Genomic DNA, 18123 nt, shown 5'->3' with positions numbered 1-18123 from the left:
GCCTATGGCGTTTCTGTAAGGTACATTGATGTTCTTCATAATATCGGAGGAATGTCTGTTAATTTCGTTGTGAACATTTCGTGTACATTCATCAAATTTCAATGTATAGAACAATTTAATACACTATCATAATCTGAATTGGTGTGCATTTAAAGGACACGACATTAAGACTACATCACAGTAAATGGAAAAAAAACTCGCATGTATTTAATTTAGGAAAAAAAACAACATACTAATACCAAATTGCTCAAATGGTTTCTTTTTTCAAATTGCTCATGTTTTCATAGATCAGAATATCATGTAGTGTATCTATCTTTCCTGACAATTTAACTCAACGCCTTTACTTTGCCATTGGGTAATCAGTGTTCCAATGGATTCCAAAATAAAAATAAATAAATGTAGGCTATTCAGACGACTAGGGAAAAATAATATGGCAAGATAGATTCTAATTAAGAAAACAAACCCATAATATAATTTGTTTTCAGACGATAACGTATTTTGATAAAACCTATTAATTTATAACACGACTGTGTTTCTGTAGTATTTGGCTGAGATATTCTTACTATAAGTCACGAAAAATCCTTCGTAACTGTATGTCACCTATAGCCTGCAGCTTTAGGACACAGGGTAGAACTTCTAGCATTGCCCCTAAGAACAGTTAAATGATGGTGGTATGATGACATTAAGATAACCTTTCAACGACTAAATTTTCAGTTCAAATTATTTTACATTCAATTTGACTTGTGGGCCTATTTAGACAATTTATTAGTTTAATGCGCTAATTGTAATAGGGTCTGATGAAAAATAACCAAACATGATGTTTTCAATTGTAAGAAATTAATAACCAGAATATTGTCATTACACAGGATAACTCACATGTGTAAACCTGTTCAAAACCTATTTTTGTTTGTGACCGAAACTAAATGTTAAACGAAACTTAAACCGCTTCAGGCAAGTTTCTTTAAAGTTTGCTTTGGGTTCCAAAAGGCCTGTTGTTTTCACAATGTCATAAATCTTTCAAAATAACAACATAAGCAAGGTCCAGTTATTTAGGCTTCATTTCGAAATATTTTTATACTGTTTTATGAAATGAATTTTTGCATGGAAGGAAATGTAAACACACTCTTTCTCCCTCTATCCTCTTTGAAGTTGTGTGTCTACAGAATTTGTATTATAGCAATACTAATAATCCCAGTGAAAAGTATAAACTCTTCCAGAAAAGTAAACTATTACACACCACGTATAGACATAATTTGTTGTTGCTCGACAATCAAATATAATGACTTTGGATACAATAACTCGGACACCCATGTTGATGACGAGACAATATTCAATCTAGCCAGTACATTAGCTGACAACTTCCCGGGCAGACGACAGCTAGACCTTTAGTTATGATCTAGCCTTATTAAATTGTATGTCACAATCATATGTTCCATATGGATCTTCTTATAATCTATAATTGATTCAATGTGAGGATCTTGTTGTGAGTTTAATGACTATTTTCATACACAAAATAATCCGCATGACCGGTGGTATAATTAGATAGAAACAGGGTCCGAGTCAACCACAGTGAGTTTGGACTCGATTGCCTCATGTGAGTTATCCTGTGTAATGACAATATTCTCGATTTAAACAAAAAATAAAGTTTGAATCTTGAATCTTGGTGACGATATAGCTACATGAATTCGCTTATGTTTTACATTAGATTTTCTTAGACAAGTCACATTTGGATTGTGTTATTTATGTTGTGTTAAAACATAATAAATTGTTCATAAATTAACATTATCTAGAGTGTTGTGCCACCACGGGCCTACTACAACAGGTCAACAAAAACTACCAGAGTTAGTCTTTTGAGTTCTAGGCTTACATAATTGGTAAGTTTAGCCTATATTGTTGCTAGATGCAACCTAAATAATTACCAAAACTACCTTACATACAGATAGAAGAATAACATTATTCGAAACTAAAAGAGTAATGAGTTACAGAAACCATAGGACAAATTCTCCATAGGCTATCTATTGCACCAATAACCTAGGCCTACCTCAAATGTTAGCAAAAACGAAGGTGTAGCATTACAATAGTTATTATTGACATTACTTCTCTTACTGATGGTATATTCAAATCATGTTTTATCTATAATAGCAGGTGAATATTACATTATTGTGTTACTGTTGATGCAGTGGTATGGGGCGTGGGCCAAGGTCGTTAAGTTTCATTAAATTATATCTTGGGGTAGATAAATTCACGCTTGAGATTAAAATAAATTCCAACAATTTTCCATTCATTTCCTTAATAAAACATTACAATCCACCAAATCTGATTCAATTCTTTTTCCGCTGTGTACATAATGATAACTAAGAGATTCTTATCAAATTTCTAGACATGTTTGATTACTTTTAAAGTTTTTAACATATTTAACAAATGCTAATTTTCTACGAAAAACATGAAAGATATTTTGCAATTATTACTTCTCTCTTGAATAATAATATGTTGATTGTACAATTTATCTTTTTATATGACCACGGTGCCAGATAATGATGATGATGATGAAGATGATGATGATGATGAAGATGATGATGATGAAGATGATGAGGGGGACATGTGGAGTAGGTGGAGGATGATGCTATATCAATATTATATTACATTTGTTTATTTTGCAAAAAAAAATACAATGTTCGTATGTTTTCGCTTGAATCTGGTTGCTTTCAAAGTCAATTAAACTAACATAATTGTATGAAACATAGTATAACACTATGTATTATAGTGGTCGTACCTATGGGATACAATGGAACGCTAGGCCTGAGGGCTGAAGAAAGAAAAAAATATTTTCACATTACGGTATGTACAACTACCCAATCTTGTTTTGTTTCTGGGGGCTGATACAAACTACCTGGTCTTAAACAATGTTATAATCATAGTAAGCTAAACCATTTCATTGCTTGGTGTATAATGTATAGGTTAAATTTGTATTTTCCTTTATCCATCTCTTATAAGGTAACAGTCTACAGTAGGCCTACAACTCACATCAATCGCTTATCAAGATGGGGCCTTGGGGCCTAAAGCAAAATGACTGCACACCGAAACTATAGGCCTACTTACTTGTTTACCTCATTTGATTGTTTTGATTGAATATCATATATTGGAATCTATTATCACTATCAAAGTTATAAACGATAACAAAAATTAATAACGAATAAAACGTATTCTACATCATCTGTTTGTCTCATGATGCTATTAAAGTTCAAACTATTTCAGTTTTTACTATATATAATTCCATTACTATCTCATATGTCCTCATTCATTAAAAAGCTGCTGGTTGTATCTCCCGCGAGTGAATTTTGAGACAAAAATAAATCGTAATAAACACAAAATCTACTATAATAATTACTGATAAGGCATGGTTTCACGTGTTTGTAAATCAATATGCTGTACGTCACTTGTCATTTCACGTAGCTATTTCACATCAGGCACCGAATTACAAATGCATTTTATTTTCTATGTTCGTAAGGTATTCCGCGTCGATTGTCACAGAAGGTGAATTGATAGGACAATTTCGTTGTGCAGTAGGGGTCCAGACGTTAATGCAGAGGAATGCCTCTGCTCACTGGCAGTAAACGGTGTCGTGGACAGGTGCGTTATTCAAGTACTATGGCTGAGGCTAATAGCTCAATTATACTAACCCAGAATAGAATTAACCCAGAACAGTGGAATAATATAAAGTAGACTGTTTGACCCTAACGGGTTTGCTGATAAAAACAACATTTCTGATGTGACCGTCACGCCCTCAACTCTGCGCGATACTCAGGTAGAGTGGCGGTTCCCCTTGATCTATTTTATTACAAAATTGTGTTGGTGTTACCTATGTTTCGTACATAGCTATTATCTCAAGCAAATTCAGTTCCAACTTAGCAACCAATTGACTCAAGTAGTATCTACCGTCTCATCTAACCTGCTTATTTATAAAGACACTTTAGGCCTATCGGCCATCCCCTATATCTGTCGTACTAAGACCTAAATCAGGCATCATTTTAAGATCGGTTTGGTCCAGCAATTTCGGTAACGATGCTAACTTCCTCCTACGGAAGTTCTCGCGGATGAGCAATATTAACCCATAGAGGTACCTCCATGATTAGCCTACCTCTCTCAATTCCTGTTAGAAAGCATTAGTAAGAATTGCATCAGACTCAACCATGATATGGTACTGTCATAGGTCTCATATTCATTAGTGTATGGTAGAAATCTTTAAAACTATTGGTAGGCCTATAATAGAGAATCAAATAGGTGTACATTCAAATAGGTGTCAACGGGGCTAACCTAAAAAAGCAAAAAAAACTTTTTATTATTTAACTCATATATGTCAGTAATGCAAACAATAACATTAAGGCTACGTATGGCACAGTTTATCAAGACAAAATGGTTTTATTCTGTCTAAATTATTATTTTAAAATTCTCTATTTTATAGACGCTTCTTCATGCCGTCTGGCTGAAAAACTGACTTGTAAGAATATAGGTGGCGCTGTAAAATAAGAGAAGAGAAACAAATAATTACACAACACACACACACACGATGGTATAAACATTTTTCTCTCATGTTGTGTTCCCAAAGTTTATTTACAATAAAATGTCATTGTCAAGTAGAATAACTCAGGTAAAATGTTTGTGTGTCATTTAAAAATAGTTAGTTTACCATTCAATGCTTTCTTTATTAGCAATTTACCCAGAAATAGTTGCGGCGGGTAAAGAGTTATAAATCGGAGCTAGCTAGTGCTTAGGCCTAGCTAGTAAGTAGGCTAGGCCAATCATCCAAAAGAGGACTCCACCAGCTGCTCAAACGCATTTCGTTGGGTGGGAGAAGTATATCTTGGTTTGACCTAGACCTAATAGGCTAGCTAAAAATTAAATTTCCTTGTCTTGACTGTGTGTTATTGTGCGTAAGGGTAAATAATAAAATATATAAAAATGTATCATTGACATTGTATCACTTCAGGAAGCCTAGTTTGAAATGGCAGGGCTTGGTATAATAAGAGGAGGACCGACCCGATTATATATAACATTTATTACACCAAAGTGGCCTCAAAACTATTAAAATGCAACACTCTAAACATATCCTATTTTTATCCTATAATTTAACCTTATAATGGTAGGGCTTAGGGCTGGTATTTAGGACGATCCAGTAGGCCTACTACTACAGTATATTTGCCATTTAATTTATCCATCATATAGTACTGTAGCCTACATTTTTTTATTTTCGCGATGGTGAGGATACAACATTGATAATGTACAATAATATATAGTAATACCAAGCATTATTACATTTACTTCTTCAGCAATGGTTAACGTTTGGTCGCATGTGGTACCTTGTAGATGCATACAAACAACCACCGGGTAGATTGGCTGCGATGGTAACACCCTTTTTAACAGGCAAAAATAAACCGATATACCATCCATTAAGTAAGTAAATGTTTAGTTTCTGTCATTTCCTAAAAGCAGCGTTGATAGGGATAACAAATCTGAAATCGCCCATCATATTTTTCTTTTTTTTATAAAGCAATAGCACAGTATAGATCCATTTATACTACACTCTGCATTACTTTACAGTATTTTAAAAATTTAATTATGTCCATCATAAACATTTTTTCTTAACACTCTTATAAAGATTTTTTTTCAGCTTGGAAAAGTTCCCAAGCATGTGCAAATATAATTTTGACTGGTTTTTTTAGGTGATGTCGGTGACCATGTGGTTATTATAAATACCAAGCATGTTGCATTCTCATTAGATAAATGGAAGGAAAAGATATACCATTATCATACAGGGTAAGAAAGATTGGAATGTTATTTACCCTTTTTAACCATTACCAACTAAAGACAACGATTAAAACAGTGGAACCGTAATAGCCATAACATCGGCGAGTAGGGTCTTACCCCGGTGTACTTCTAGTTCACACACAGCCACTGTCACAAACTCATCATACTGTAGTACTATACACTCTAGAAGAACAGTCTTTGACTGAAGAGGCTACCCAGTATAAAGAATAAATAGCTAATAGCTCACCGCGGTTGTGATCACAATAAACCATGTTACATGTTTCCACTTTTTTTCTAGATATCCAAGAGGTTTCAAGAGTATGCCTGCCTATAAACTTCATGAACAAGATCCAAAAAAAGTGAATAATTTAATTTATGAAACACCTATGTAGATTCTTTCAGTCCTGCACTATAGCACTCTCGACATTACATGCAATAGAGTCCTGCATTTTCGTCGCGGTGGAAATTCAATAGCACCGCATATTTTTTGCTTGGCTTTTGCATAAATAACATTCAAAATGGCAGTCAATCGGAACAGGGAGTTGTAAAATTATTATTTTACAACTCCCTGATCGGACCTAACATTTTTGGCTTCCCCTCATGAAAATATAACCATTTATTTTTCACCTTGAGAAATTTTTTGCCCCATTGCACTCATAAGCATTAATTATTTGTATATTATTAATTTTATTTCCAATACTTTTAATGACACACTATTTCTGGTTAAATATGCTATACCATTTGAATATTCTTATTCATATTTTCCCTGATACTGTTTGTTTGTAGATAGTACATAAAGCAATATATGGAATGCTTCCCAAAGACTTGAGGCGGAGAACTATTATGTGTCGTCTGCATTTATTTGAAGATGATGTAAGTATGGTGTAGGTTTTAGGTTAACATGAATGTTTCGATCCCAGTAACCAGATCTTGGCACCGAATTGCCATATTTTTACCATTCAAACATACAGTAGGCTAAATGAAGTACTTACCCTTAAATTTCACAAATTCTTCTATATAACACTTAAACGTGGTTCCCACTAGCGGCGTAACGCAAACGATGCAACGTAAGAAAATGCTCTTCCAATAATTGTGTTTGCCCCCGCCTGCGTGAAATCAAACCTGCGATGTTTGCAGCACTGTTGCGTCGTCGGTTCCCACTTGTGATTACGCAATACAGCACTTTGCGTCAAAAAGTCGCTGCATTGCTTTATGTTGCGTCGCTAGTGGGAACCACGCTTTACTGTAAGGGAATTTCTTAAATATTTATTGACTTGAGTGAAATTGATTTTATTTTGTGTGTATTTTGTGTACCTAGAACATACCTGAAGATATACGAGATAATATAGTGGAACAAATAAAAGGACCGAGAGAAATTCCACGAACGTTACGTGAATATACCCCAGAGGAGATCGAGGCCTTTCCAACTCTATGGTACCCGTAAGTATCACTTTATTTTTGAAACATTTGTTAAATAATAATAATAATATATTTTTCAACGTTTAACATATATTTTATCACCAATGCATTTCCTTTGAGTTCAGACCTTCAATTAAGTTACTGTAATTCCATGGTGTCATTATCACTATACTTTGTGGGTAGGTTACTAATTTAATCCAGATGAATTATTAAACCTGTACGGGCTTTATTATAAGGCATGTGTGTTTTAGAATCATTGTATTACAAATTCTGTCCTGATGGTAGTTAACTTCTTTTGTTTTTTAAAGAAACAAAACATAATAACTTTTTAAGCAGGTACGTCTCTAGTATTAATTTTCCCATAATTCTTTTTATAGAAATGATCCAGTAAAGAAAAGGTGATCTTTATCATATCTATGGAGACGTGCTCAACTCAATAATAAACAGCCATGGACAACAAGTTTGAAGTAAAATACTTGTTTACAAATTTATGCTAATTAGTCATCATGGTGCTCTGCTTGGAATTCGATGAAATATAAGATATGTGGTGCTGGTGTATTTAACAATGTATTGTATTTCTATTGTGCAAATAGTACTGTACTATAAACCTACTGTAAAGGCCCATTTACAGTAGGACGATAATGGTTGACGATAAATAACGACAAATATGCATTTTTCATTCATACATAAAATAAAAGAAATACAAAAACTTTTCGTTCTAGAACTATAGAATAACCATCTATGCTTCCTTTATGCTTCCTAAATTATTATTATTATTTTTCACATGTCCAATCAAATGACTTCATGATTAGTAAGAGCAAAAATATCGTGACAATAAAATGATGTTATTTTTTTATTTATCATTTGATTGGAATTTTAAAAATATTATTTTTATCAGACAGCATAAATGATTATCCTATAGTTCTAGAAAGAAAGCCTTTCTAATTTCTTTTGTTTTATTTTTAAAAAAATGCATGCTTATATATTTATCGTTATCGTCCTAGTGTAAATGGGCCTTAAGCCTACAGGAGCATAAAAGGGTTAGAAAGTATGGAATAAAGTAGCAACATAAAATCCACTTTGAGTGAAGTCAAGGTATGAGTTATTCTATTTCTAAACTTTACTTTAAAAAATTGCCGTCTTTTTCAAACAAAAACATTTCTTTTTTAAGATATAATTAATAATCAATCATTTGCATCGTTGATGGTTTTAAATGTTACAATTTAAAAATTGATTGAAAAATATGGTAAAAAACAGATTATTTTGAGATGAACTAGTATACAAATAAGAAAAAGGATGATGTCCTTGAATGCTAGTTATAATGTTGTGAATGTTTGCTGCCGCCGCTTCATCAAAATAAAGTATGACGTTATACAAAATGAAAATAACTGATTTTAATAATGTTTAATACTAGTAAATAACCATCAATTTAACATCCTGTCAGACTCAAGTTTTTATTGTAAAAGGCTATCAAAGCTGGGTCACTGAGTCAGTTGTGGATCTGTAAATTTCTATAAATAGGCAATTTACACATACGAGCGGTAACGGTAAGCGGAAACCCGCGTAGCTTGTCCCACTAGAAGTTTCAGCGGAAACCGCCCGTCTGCTCACCGCTTTGTGTTAATGGTCATAAGGAATAACATAGACTCTATATGTTTCCACACATATTTTTTTTTTTCCTTTTGGGTTTAAGCAGAAACTATCGTGCATATATCATGAATATTCATTATTTATGCCTGAGCTCCTGACGTCATACTTGTAAAATACACTGTCTGATGCATGTTCGCAGTGCAGTTCCCCCACTGGATCTGCTACGTATTATTACTTTAAATTACAATAGCAAACATAGTTTTTTTACATAGAAATTGTCTGTACTTATTATACTGAGCTGTAATTTAATACAAGCATTGTATCATTCCTCGTTATGGTTACATATGACAATAATATTCATATACAGTATACACATTTTAAAAGAATAACTACTATTAAAATATTAAAAGCTCCCGGCATTGTTATAATTGTCTTTTGCATTGTTTGTATTAATCTCCATTAAATTCAATGCTGGTAGTCATGACGATCACAAGCAATTTTGCTTCGTATCTAGGCAACACGTGCATTAGAGTTGGAATTTTCACTGTAATAAAGCGACCAAGTGATAATACGTTTACATAAGATGTTCTCGTTCATTACCTATCATATCGGTACGTTTTGTATACACTGTATTGTATCTGGCCTTGAAAGAAATAGAGGGCGAAACTTGTAAGTCGTCAATGGATAATTTGTACACCCTTACAAAATTGAAGTGATTGATACATTATCATACTGGTATTGATATCTCCGACACCTTTTGCAATTCTTACATTTGACGTAAACATAATTTAATTTCATGTAACCTTGTCTTGACTATACTGTTACTGTATATTAAATGACACACACAAACAGCTTGAGGCAACTAAAGATAGTAAGTTTATTCGCTACGCAACCAATCGGGACTTCGTGCTTTTATAGATCTACACTTATTTCATTGTTTGTTAGCGGAAGTTTTTGCCAGTATAATATCTTGGGAATTGGTAATATTACGTATTGTTGACTTGTACCCGGACGACTGCACTTCTTCTATGGTAAGTGTGTCTTATAAATGTCTTTGGAGACTTTAAACGTTAGACCTATTGACCCTCAACTCAAAATTGTGCGTAGTTATTTATTCTGATGACAATTGCTATTCCCAGTTATTTAAAACAGGGAAATGTAAGTCTACAACAGGATCAAATAATAAATAGAATGCTTCCATGTTGGTTATATTAATAGCAGTTTAAGTATGCATTATATGCGTATCTCGCGTTTAGTTTCATGGGTAGGCATACATGTAGCAGAGAGTTTTGCATCTCCCTACATGTACTAAGTTAGTTTGATGACCTTAAAATCGATATTTCGAGTGGATACATTTAATTCTTTACCAGTAGGCCTACAAAAGTGATCAATATAAGTCAATGTTTTTCCCCACTCATTGCGATGTACATGGCTATTTCTCATGAAATAATCTTGATTGTCAAAAATTAAATTATGAAGCCAAATAAGTTGGTAAAACTAACCCAAAACGAAAATTCAATTCTTTCTAAAATGAAAAATGTTCGGAAATTATTATTAGGTAATAAAGATTGATAAAAAAAAATTAAACATGATTTTATTGTAGATACGATTTAAAAATATCCGAAGATAAAATCCTCTCGAAGTTGTTTGAAGTTCCAGTTTACACTTCCAAACATCGAGAGCGACATAAGAACGTTTCCTACAGCCATTAGAAACATTACTGATACGATTAAAAGAGAAAGAAGGTTATGATTGTATTATGTTCTTCAATGTTTATATATAAACATAGTATAGTAAATATTTATAACAATAATGTACACATTGCTTTTATATGAAATTTGTTTTTGGAATCGTGAATTTTCTGTAAAAAAAATGTAAAACCTATGTATATATAATCTAATGTAGACGTTATTACAGTCTGTCTGTCTGCTTATTAGGATATCATCTGCAAATGTAGGCCTACAATGTTCGTATTATAGAATCACTACATAATGCGATGAAAAAGATACCCGAGTCTATGATGATGCTAATAATGTTATTTCAAATAACACGGTAACGAGATATCGAACGCAAAATAGCAGTTAAATGCTATTGATTGAGAAATTACTGTTTCAAGGCGATTATCTGTTAACGACACACTTATCGATTTGTATTGCTTAATATCCTAAGATATCTTAAGACTAGTGTACGTATTTCGTAATGCGAGTGAGAGAGTATATAGAGCAAATAGCAACCAAAGCCGCCAATATTGGCTATAGCATGAGTTACACAATTAACAGGTACATATTATTTTTCTCAACAGAATACCGATAGATGCTGGTTTGGTCGTGTTTTTAATTATCTACCATATGTCCACCAGATTTGATATCGTTAAAATCAACGATGAACTCAGTAACACCACGAAGACAACGAACTAAACTCCGTCTTGATCGAGACCCGATTTTTAATTTGAAAAGATTAAAACTTTCTGGAAGAGAACTATGCGACATTCCAAACGAGACGTTCACCATGGTTAAGATTGAGTTTTTAGATCTGAGCCCAGAACGGGAGTCATGTTTGCATTGGCGCTTACCCGAAGTGCCACCACAAATCAACAAACTAGTCAACTTACGAATACTTTGTGTTGATACAAACGAACTTATCTGCATTCCGCAAGAGGTTGGAGAGCTCTATAATCTAGAGCGTCTATCCATAAGTAATAATCTTCTCACTGATCTACCGCCTTCTATTCAGAACCTACAGCAACTACAGAGCTTACACATGGCTAATAACTACTTCGAAGAGATACCACGTGAGGTGTTCAAACTGAAAAAGCTGGAATTCCTCGACGCTAGTGACAATAACTTAGTTGTTATTCAAGAGGACATTGGTTTACTGGTTAAACTGGAGACGTTGCTTCTGTTGTACAACTCAATTCAAGAATTACCAGATTCAATCTGTAACTGTACAATGCTACGCAATGTTTGGCTTGGTGCCAACCAGCTACGATCACTGCCGAGGAACTTTGGAAACCTCAAGCGTCTAGATTGGGTGGATTATCCGCATTCGTCAAATATTGAAGGCAACCAGTTAATTTCACCACCGATTGAGGTTTGCAGACGTGGTGCTGCTGTGATAGAAGAATACTTCAAAAACCACCAAGAAGGTGAACAAAGAGAGGCTTAATACTGATGAACGTGAACAGTTTAATTTATAATTCCACCAGCATTTTCAAAAGTAGGCTACTCTTGTGCGTTGCTGCTGACGAAGTATATACATTGCTTTTCTGGTGCAATTTGTGTTTGTAGTTTGCTTTGTTACCGTAGTATAGGTTCATCTTGACAGAAAATGTGTTTAAAAAAACTTCCAACAGGACTGTTATTAGTTTTTCAAGTAGGCCTTTAGATATACCCACGCGGATAAAATTTCTTCATATTATTATTAAACTATTCTCATGATTTGTGATTTTATGGAATAGTAGGCCTATAATCTTAGTGTCATTTTCTCAGCAGGCATGAACTAAACTGAACTCTATTAGAGGTGCTAAATTAGGCCACACATTAATCTACACAAGTAGAACTTATAACAATGTGAAAAGATAAAGAGTGTTCAGCGTGGTATGGCGAATCAGTAATCGTTGAAAAAACATCTTAGCATGTAGAATTCGCGGGGTAAAAAAATGCTTTCAGATCGGAATTTAATATACTGTATAAAACACCTAAATAAATTCCTGTCATTTGATTGGATGATTGTGCGTCACATGGCGTACAATAACACGCACTATTTAACGATCATTAAATAGTACTTTTTTGTATAGCCTACTATGATAGTCCATCAATAGTAATTAGCTATGGAAACAGAAGGTTCAGAGTTGCGAGAAACTAAACCTTCATAACTAAATAGCTGTGAACACTATACCTTGGTTACTATTTTCTTTAAAACTGTAATTTATTATATTATATTTTCATCAGAATTATACTTTAATCTCTGAATTAGGCATTTATAAATGAATTAATGTTTAATTAAATAATATCTTTGCCAAAATACTTTATATTATGTGATGGAAATAAATGGTAGATAATAAATCATAATTAATAAGTCGTTTACTGTATATATGATTATTGTAATACGCAAACAACATGAAATATCACACACAACCCTATCTTAACAATCAAATGTACACACACTACAAGAAGTACCGTAGTAGGCCTACATTTACCGTTTCAAGCTCTCTTTGGTATAATGATTAACTTAATTACATTATTCAAATTACTGTAATGGCATTCCAATATAAAATAAAAATCACTTTGGTGAAGCTATTGTGTGAACTCTTTTTGTAACCGTCACACAACCAAGTAGTTTTATAGGATACGGTAACTTTTGACAAGGAGTCCATCGATTGAGGACGGGATCATAGCATTCGACAGTGTCAATTGGCGAATTTGGTTGGCTTTCCCCTCCAACAACATATATCTTATCATTACAGACAGTTGCCGCACACAAAGCCCGTGTACTGTACATGCTTTCCACCTGGCTCCAGGTGTTCGTCTTGGGATCATACCGATGTACAATTCTAGACAAACAACCTACCACATAGATGTAGTCATTTAGAGTGACGGCGGCGATCCCCGATAAAGCATGAGGTAACGGCGCGACTTCGTCCCATGAGTTAAGTTGGGGGTCGTAACGTCGTACTTTGTTTGATGCAGACTCCCCTGTCAATGCTCCACCCAGTACGTAGATATTTCCTCGGAAAATGACAGCAGCTGGAGAGCTTAACGCCTCAGTCAACGGTGCAACCTGTTAAAAACACCACATGGTTATCAGTAGAATAACAACTAAAATGGAGTTCAACAACGCATTGAAGGATCAACAAAAAGGGAAGAAGGAATATTTGAATATGCCTTAATATCATGTGGGTTTATATAAACATAGCAACATTCACAAGTTAACAAAACTCATCACATAAGGCTCTGTCTACACTACGGTATCTTTATGTTATGTGATGTGGCCATTATGGTAATGATATGCCAAAATATGGCAGTGATATGACATCATCATGTCCATATAGGCCTATGGACAGATCATATTTTGGTCACATGAAGTTTGACAGAGCTTTATACAACAGTAATTTCAACGCATGCGCATACGCAACACATACCTTTTCCCATTTATTTTCCTTGGGATCAAAGCGCTCCACACTGGATAGTCTTGATCGTCCATCGTATCCTCCGATGACGTACACATAGTTCCCTAATGCTACCGATGCATGTCGTTGTCGAGACTGGATCATAGCAGACGATTCAAACCATTTGTTCCGTCGAATCTATACAGAAATAAAACAATTAATTTAATATGTAATAAAATACTGAAAATTATGCATTGATACATTGGACTTCATTGTCGTAACCATTTCCAATTCAATTCGGTGAATGTTGTTGACAGGTCTATTATTTTAAACTGTCATAGTGGTCTTATTAATAATATCTCATGTTTGTTCGAACGCCAATAACAATTATGTATAATTTCGATCATCTAGAAAGATTGTGTCGTTTAACACATACCATATATAGAGCAGTCGTCCCTTGCATGCCTGTTACATAAATATCGTTTCCCAAAGCCACAGCACTACATGCCGCCTTTCCTGATTTTGGCAGCTCAGTAAGAGTTGCCCACTTTCGTTCCACTGGGTCAAAAAACTTCAATTCTTTCATTTTCATATTCGCTGGACCTACACCTCCAACAGCGACAACAACCCTTCTCGAACGTGTATTTCGGTATTCATGCCTTGTTAACATCATCTGGTCACTAAGCGCACGTTGCTGTGAAATCTTGGTAAAATCTGCGAAAACATCGGAACGAGTTACGATTTCTTCTGCTAGGATTGTATTCCCGATGTACTTTGCAGGAAGAAGGTGCAACCTTAGCTGTTCTAGAAGTTTCGACAAGTAAGTATCTCGTTTTGTTTTATCAAATTTAATCCATCGTATGATAAGTTCAAACACAAGTTCTTCACTTTCAACTATCAAATCATCTGAGCTGATATACTTGATGATTGTATCATAAGTCTGTTCCAACGGTTCGTGTTTTTTACACACCTCGTTAAAGTTATCAAGCGCAAACCTCCAGGCATCATCAGCCAGATTTGAACAAGCAAGTCTTTCAGAAAATACGTACAGATCTAAACAGTTTTCGGGGGTAATGTTTCTTGATAAGAAGCCAATGCAGGCGTTTCGTACCGGTAGCACTTGGAAGAAATCGGAAGCTTCGAGAAGGCATTGGACATTTTCACGAGTAATTTCAACTGATCCAGTATATGCAAAATCTAAAATAAGTTCTAAACTTTTACAAGTAGCACCTTGTATCTGCACCCGTTCTTCTTTACTTTCTTTCATATCGCTAGTGAACATTGTTTCAAAATATTTGCTCATTGATATAAGAACACATCGATGACAGCGGAACTCTTGCTTACCAACGCTGAGAATAAGGTCTGTAAACCGCCCGGTCTTTCGCAGTTCTTGAAGACTTTGGATAAGTTTTGAGGCATGATTCTCCTCAGAAAATATATAGGGAGAGTCATTTTCATTGTAGACTGGCGATTGACGTTTGGTATTCCGGCTTGGTGAAAGACTATTGGATCTTGCCATTTCTGCTAGCTGAACACATCACAGTATGACCTGCACAAAGAACGTTATAAAATGTCATTATATAGGCCTTAACAGTATTAAACACAAGAGGGATTATCGGGTGTAGGATGGTCTAAGTGGTCTGTCCACTTGTGACTAAATTAAAAGATCTGAGAACATCTGCAACAATAGCTTTTAATAATAAATCAAACAGGCTCGACTTAATCCAACAATAGGCCTAATTGACGTAACATTGTTCTTATCATACCATAGTCACATCTATGTCAACTGCAATAAATACGGCCGTTTCTTCGGTAAATTTGCTTAGCTCATGTGTTTTGTCCTATACGATTGCAGTTTTACACATGGACTGAACATACCTACCTTAAATAAGTATCAAGGGGGGAACATTAGCTTGAGTAACTATTAATGAACCACATCGATTTTGTTTGAATTGATTGATTTTGAAATTGTAAACTTCCCTTTTTTCTAATTGTGTATTGATGTAGAAAAACACAGGTGCATCAAAAGACTCCTACATTGTTCATTAAATGTAAATTTAAACAGTTACTAAATGTAATATACTTATTCAATTACGTTGTATTGATTTATTATAGAGGTGTTATTAGACCGACATTTACGGTATTTTAGAAGTTCGAACAACCTCTTGCTAAATTTTTTTTTTAATTTACAGATTTTGAGATTGAAATCGTATTGAGTGTTTTGGGTAAATTGCATTTCCATTGATAAAGTAACAAGTCAACTATGCAGTTACATTAAAACATGGATAAAAACATTATTCCGCGAAAAAATAGTAGAAGTTCCGATTAGAGTGAAGTTGAGATTAAAGTAGAGAGCTTTTCAATAATTCAGCTTCAGGAAATGTTCATTAGATCTTTTATTTCCACGCCTATAAACATGTAAACAATTCAGCTATTGAAAAGATGTATTTTAACTTTAATAAAGGCAAACGCAGTGTGATTTGAAAAACAGAAAGATACTTCTGGCATGATTTTTATTTTTAGGTAGGCCTTTTAATTGTAACATACTGCGTGGTGTAACTGACGAATTAGGCCTATGAATTCGGCGTTCGATATTGGTTAGCGAGATTTTCAAAGCGAAGTTGGTAAATCAAAACATTATTTTTAAGTAGTGTTGAATCATCAATCATTATTTCATTACACGTGCTGAGTTCACCCTAAAAATCAATAGTAATAATAGTAAGATCCTACGGTAACTTAGTCAACAAAGTTATTAGGCCTAGTAAACAATTGTTTTTTTAGTTGAATAGGTTTCTACATGGAGACATTTTTTCTTGGTTTGGCAACTAAATTAATAATTCTGTTATATCGTAATAGTAGGCCATACATCAAAATATGAGAGATGGCACAGCATTTTTTTGTTTGTATTAAAAATGCCATTATTTTTTAATGACGTGCTTAATACAATATGTCGCAGAATATACGCTATCAATTGACTTTCTAAGCAAGCTGAATGTATTCATATATTACGCTCATATAATTATTATAATTATTTTATTCAATTACTACAGAAATTATCAACATGTTTATGCGTTTCCTACAGAAGAAGGCTCGCATTTAGTATACAATCAATCGGGATCCTGAATAGTAAATTATAATCATAACTAAATGCTAATACAGTAGGCCTAATACTGAACACATTTATATTTATTTTTAGGGTTATTTTAATGAGCATCGAATATTATAAAAACAGAATGTCCTGTTTGTATGCTTGCTAACGTTAAAGATAGGCTTCATAACAATAACATGTATACGGATCGTACACAATAAAACGTATTGTATTCACAGACAATAAGTATAGCATTAATACAGTTTACACGGGTAACCATGGTGTTGCTTGACAAATTGACAAGCATATCAGTAACAATGTGAACGCAAATCAGTGATATAGTTTGTAAATCATACCTTTTAATCTCGTTATAGGCCTAGGTTGCTCAGTCGTGTAGTTGATCGTCTGTTAGTAAACATGTTCTGTAGCCTTTTCACGTTCGTAGGTCACCGAATTTTCGGTTCACTGAAGATTCAACAAATAATCGTATTGATTTCTATTATGCGTAATACAGAAGCTTTTGTTAACAATGTATTGTCGATGATGTCATTTCAAACCACCTAAGTTGCTAGAAAATGAATAGCTGTGATTATCCATGCATTGATATATAAAGCAAGCTTATACATTTCCAGTGAAAACAATTTCCCAAACTTACAGAGCCCAGATAATGTAGATTATCCGCCCTCCACATACAGCATAGTTCGTCAATGGTTCTAATAGGTTATTCAACCTAAACTGTATTTTTGTTTGCTTACTTTTGCAAAGTCCCAAACCATACCTAGCCTTCATCAGCACGTTGCCAAAACAACGACCAATCAGATGTATTTCTTTTTCAGTGGGCGAGAAAAGTAAAAAACTTCAACCAATGAAAAACTAGTTATTGCTTCTTCTTGTAGTCATACCAAGCCATCGAAGTCTACTATACCAGATTTCAATGTAGTATTGTAGTTTTAAAAAAATATATAAGTTTGCGTTTGCAGTACACCATGTGTTTCCAAAAGGAATAATATAGTTGAGAATGTTGTTTCGGTTGATATTGCACAAACCGTCTTCTGGAAAATGCTAGGCAAGTACCGCAAACCTAAATTTACCTGCACATCTGTGCTTATTAATT

The 18123-nt window shown here is 34.1% G+C and overlaps 3 protein-coding genes across 3 annotated transcripts; 2 read left to right on the top strand and 1 right to left on the bottom strand.

Annotated features, from left to right (window-relative positions):
- Window positions 1-4555: 4555 nt before the first annotated feature.
- LOC140062473 (large ribosomal subunit protein uL13m-like) lies at window positions 4556-9408 on the top strand. The gene is made up of 7 exons (XM_072108709.1): window positions 4556-4648; window positions 5328-5451; window positions 5721-5814; window positions 6104-6164; window positions 6592-6678; window positions 7124-7245; window positions 7602-9408. The coding sequence occupies exons 1-7, from the start codon at window positions 4622-4624 to the stop codon at window positions 7624-7626; spliced, it is 540 nt and encodes a 179-aa protein (XP_071964810.1). The 5' UTR covers window positions 4556-4621; the 3' UTR covers window positions 7627-9408.
- A 47-nt stretch (window positions 9409-9455) lies between these two features.
- LOC140062472 (uncharacterized) lies at window positions 9456-12785 on the top strand. The gene is made up of 2 exons (XM_072108708.1): window positions 9456-9845; window positions 11117-12785. Exon 2 carries the CDS (start codon window positions 11197-11199, stop codon window positions 11977-11979), a length of 783 nt encoding a protein of 260 aa, XP_071964809.1. The 5' UTR covers window positions 9456-9845; window positions 11117-11196; the 3' UTR covers window positions 11980-12785.
- A 127-nt stretch (window positions 12786-12912) lies between these two features.
- LOC140062471 (kelch-like protein 24) lies at window positions 12913-17426 on the bottom strand. The gene is made up of 4 exons (XM_072108707.1): window positions 17366-17426; window positions 14358-15470; window positions 13955-14119; window positions 12913-13593 (listed from the first exon to the last, which is right to left on the bottom strand). Exons 2-4 carry the CDS (start codon window positions 15438-15440, stop codon window positions 13096-13098), a joined length of 1746 nt encoding a protein of 581 aa, XP_071964808.1. The 5' UTR covers window positions 15441-15470; window positions 17366-17426; the 3' UTR covers window positions 12913-13095.
- Window positions 17427-18123: the final 697 nt, after the last annotated feature.

The sequence above is a fragment of the Antedon mediterranea genome, chromosome 11 (genome assembly GCF_964355755.1).
Source record: "Antedon mediterranea chromosome 11, ecAntMedi1.1, whole genome shotgun sequence".
Classification (NCBI taxonomy): domain Eukaryota; kingdom Metazoa; phylum Echinodermata; class Crinoidea; order Comatulida; family Antedonidae; genus Antedon; species Antedon mediterranea.
The sequence above is the reverse complement of the archived record's forward strand: the minus strand, read 5'-3'. Positions and strand labels throughout refer to the sequence as shown.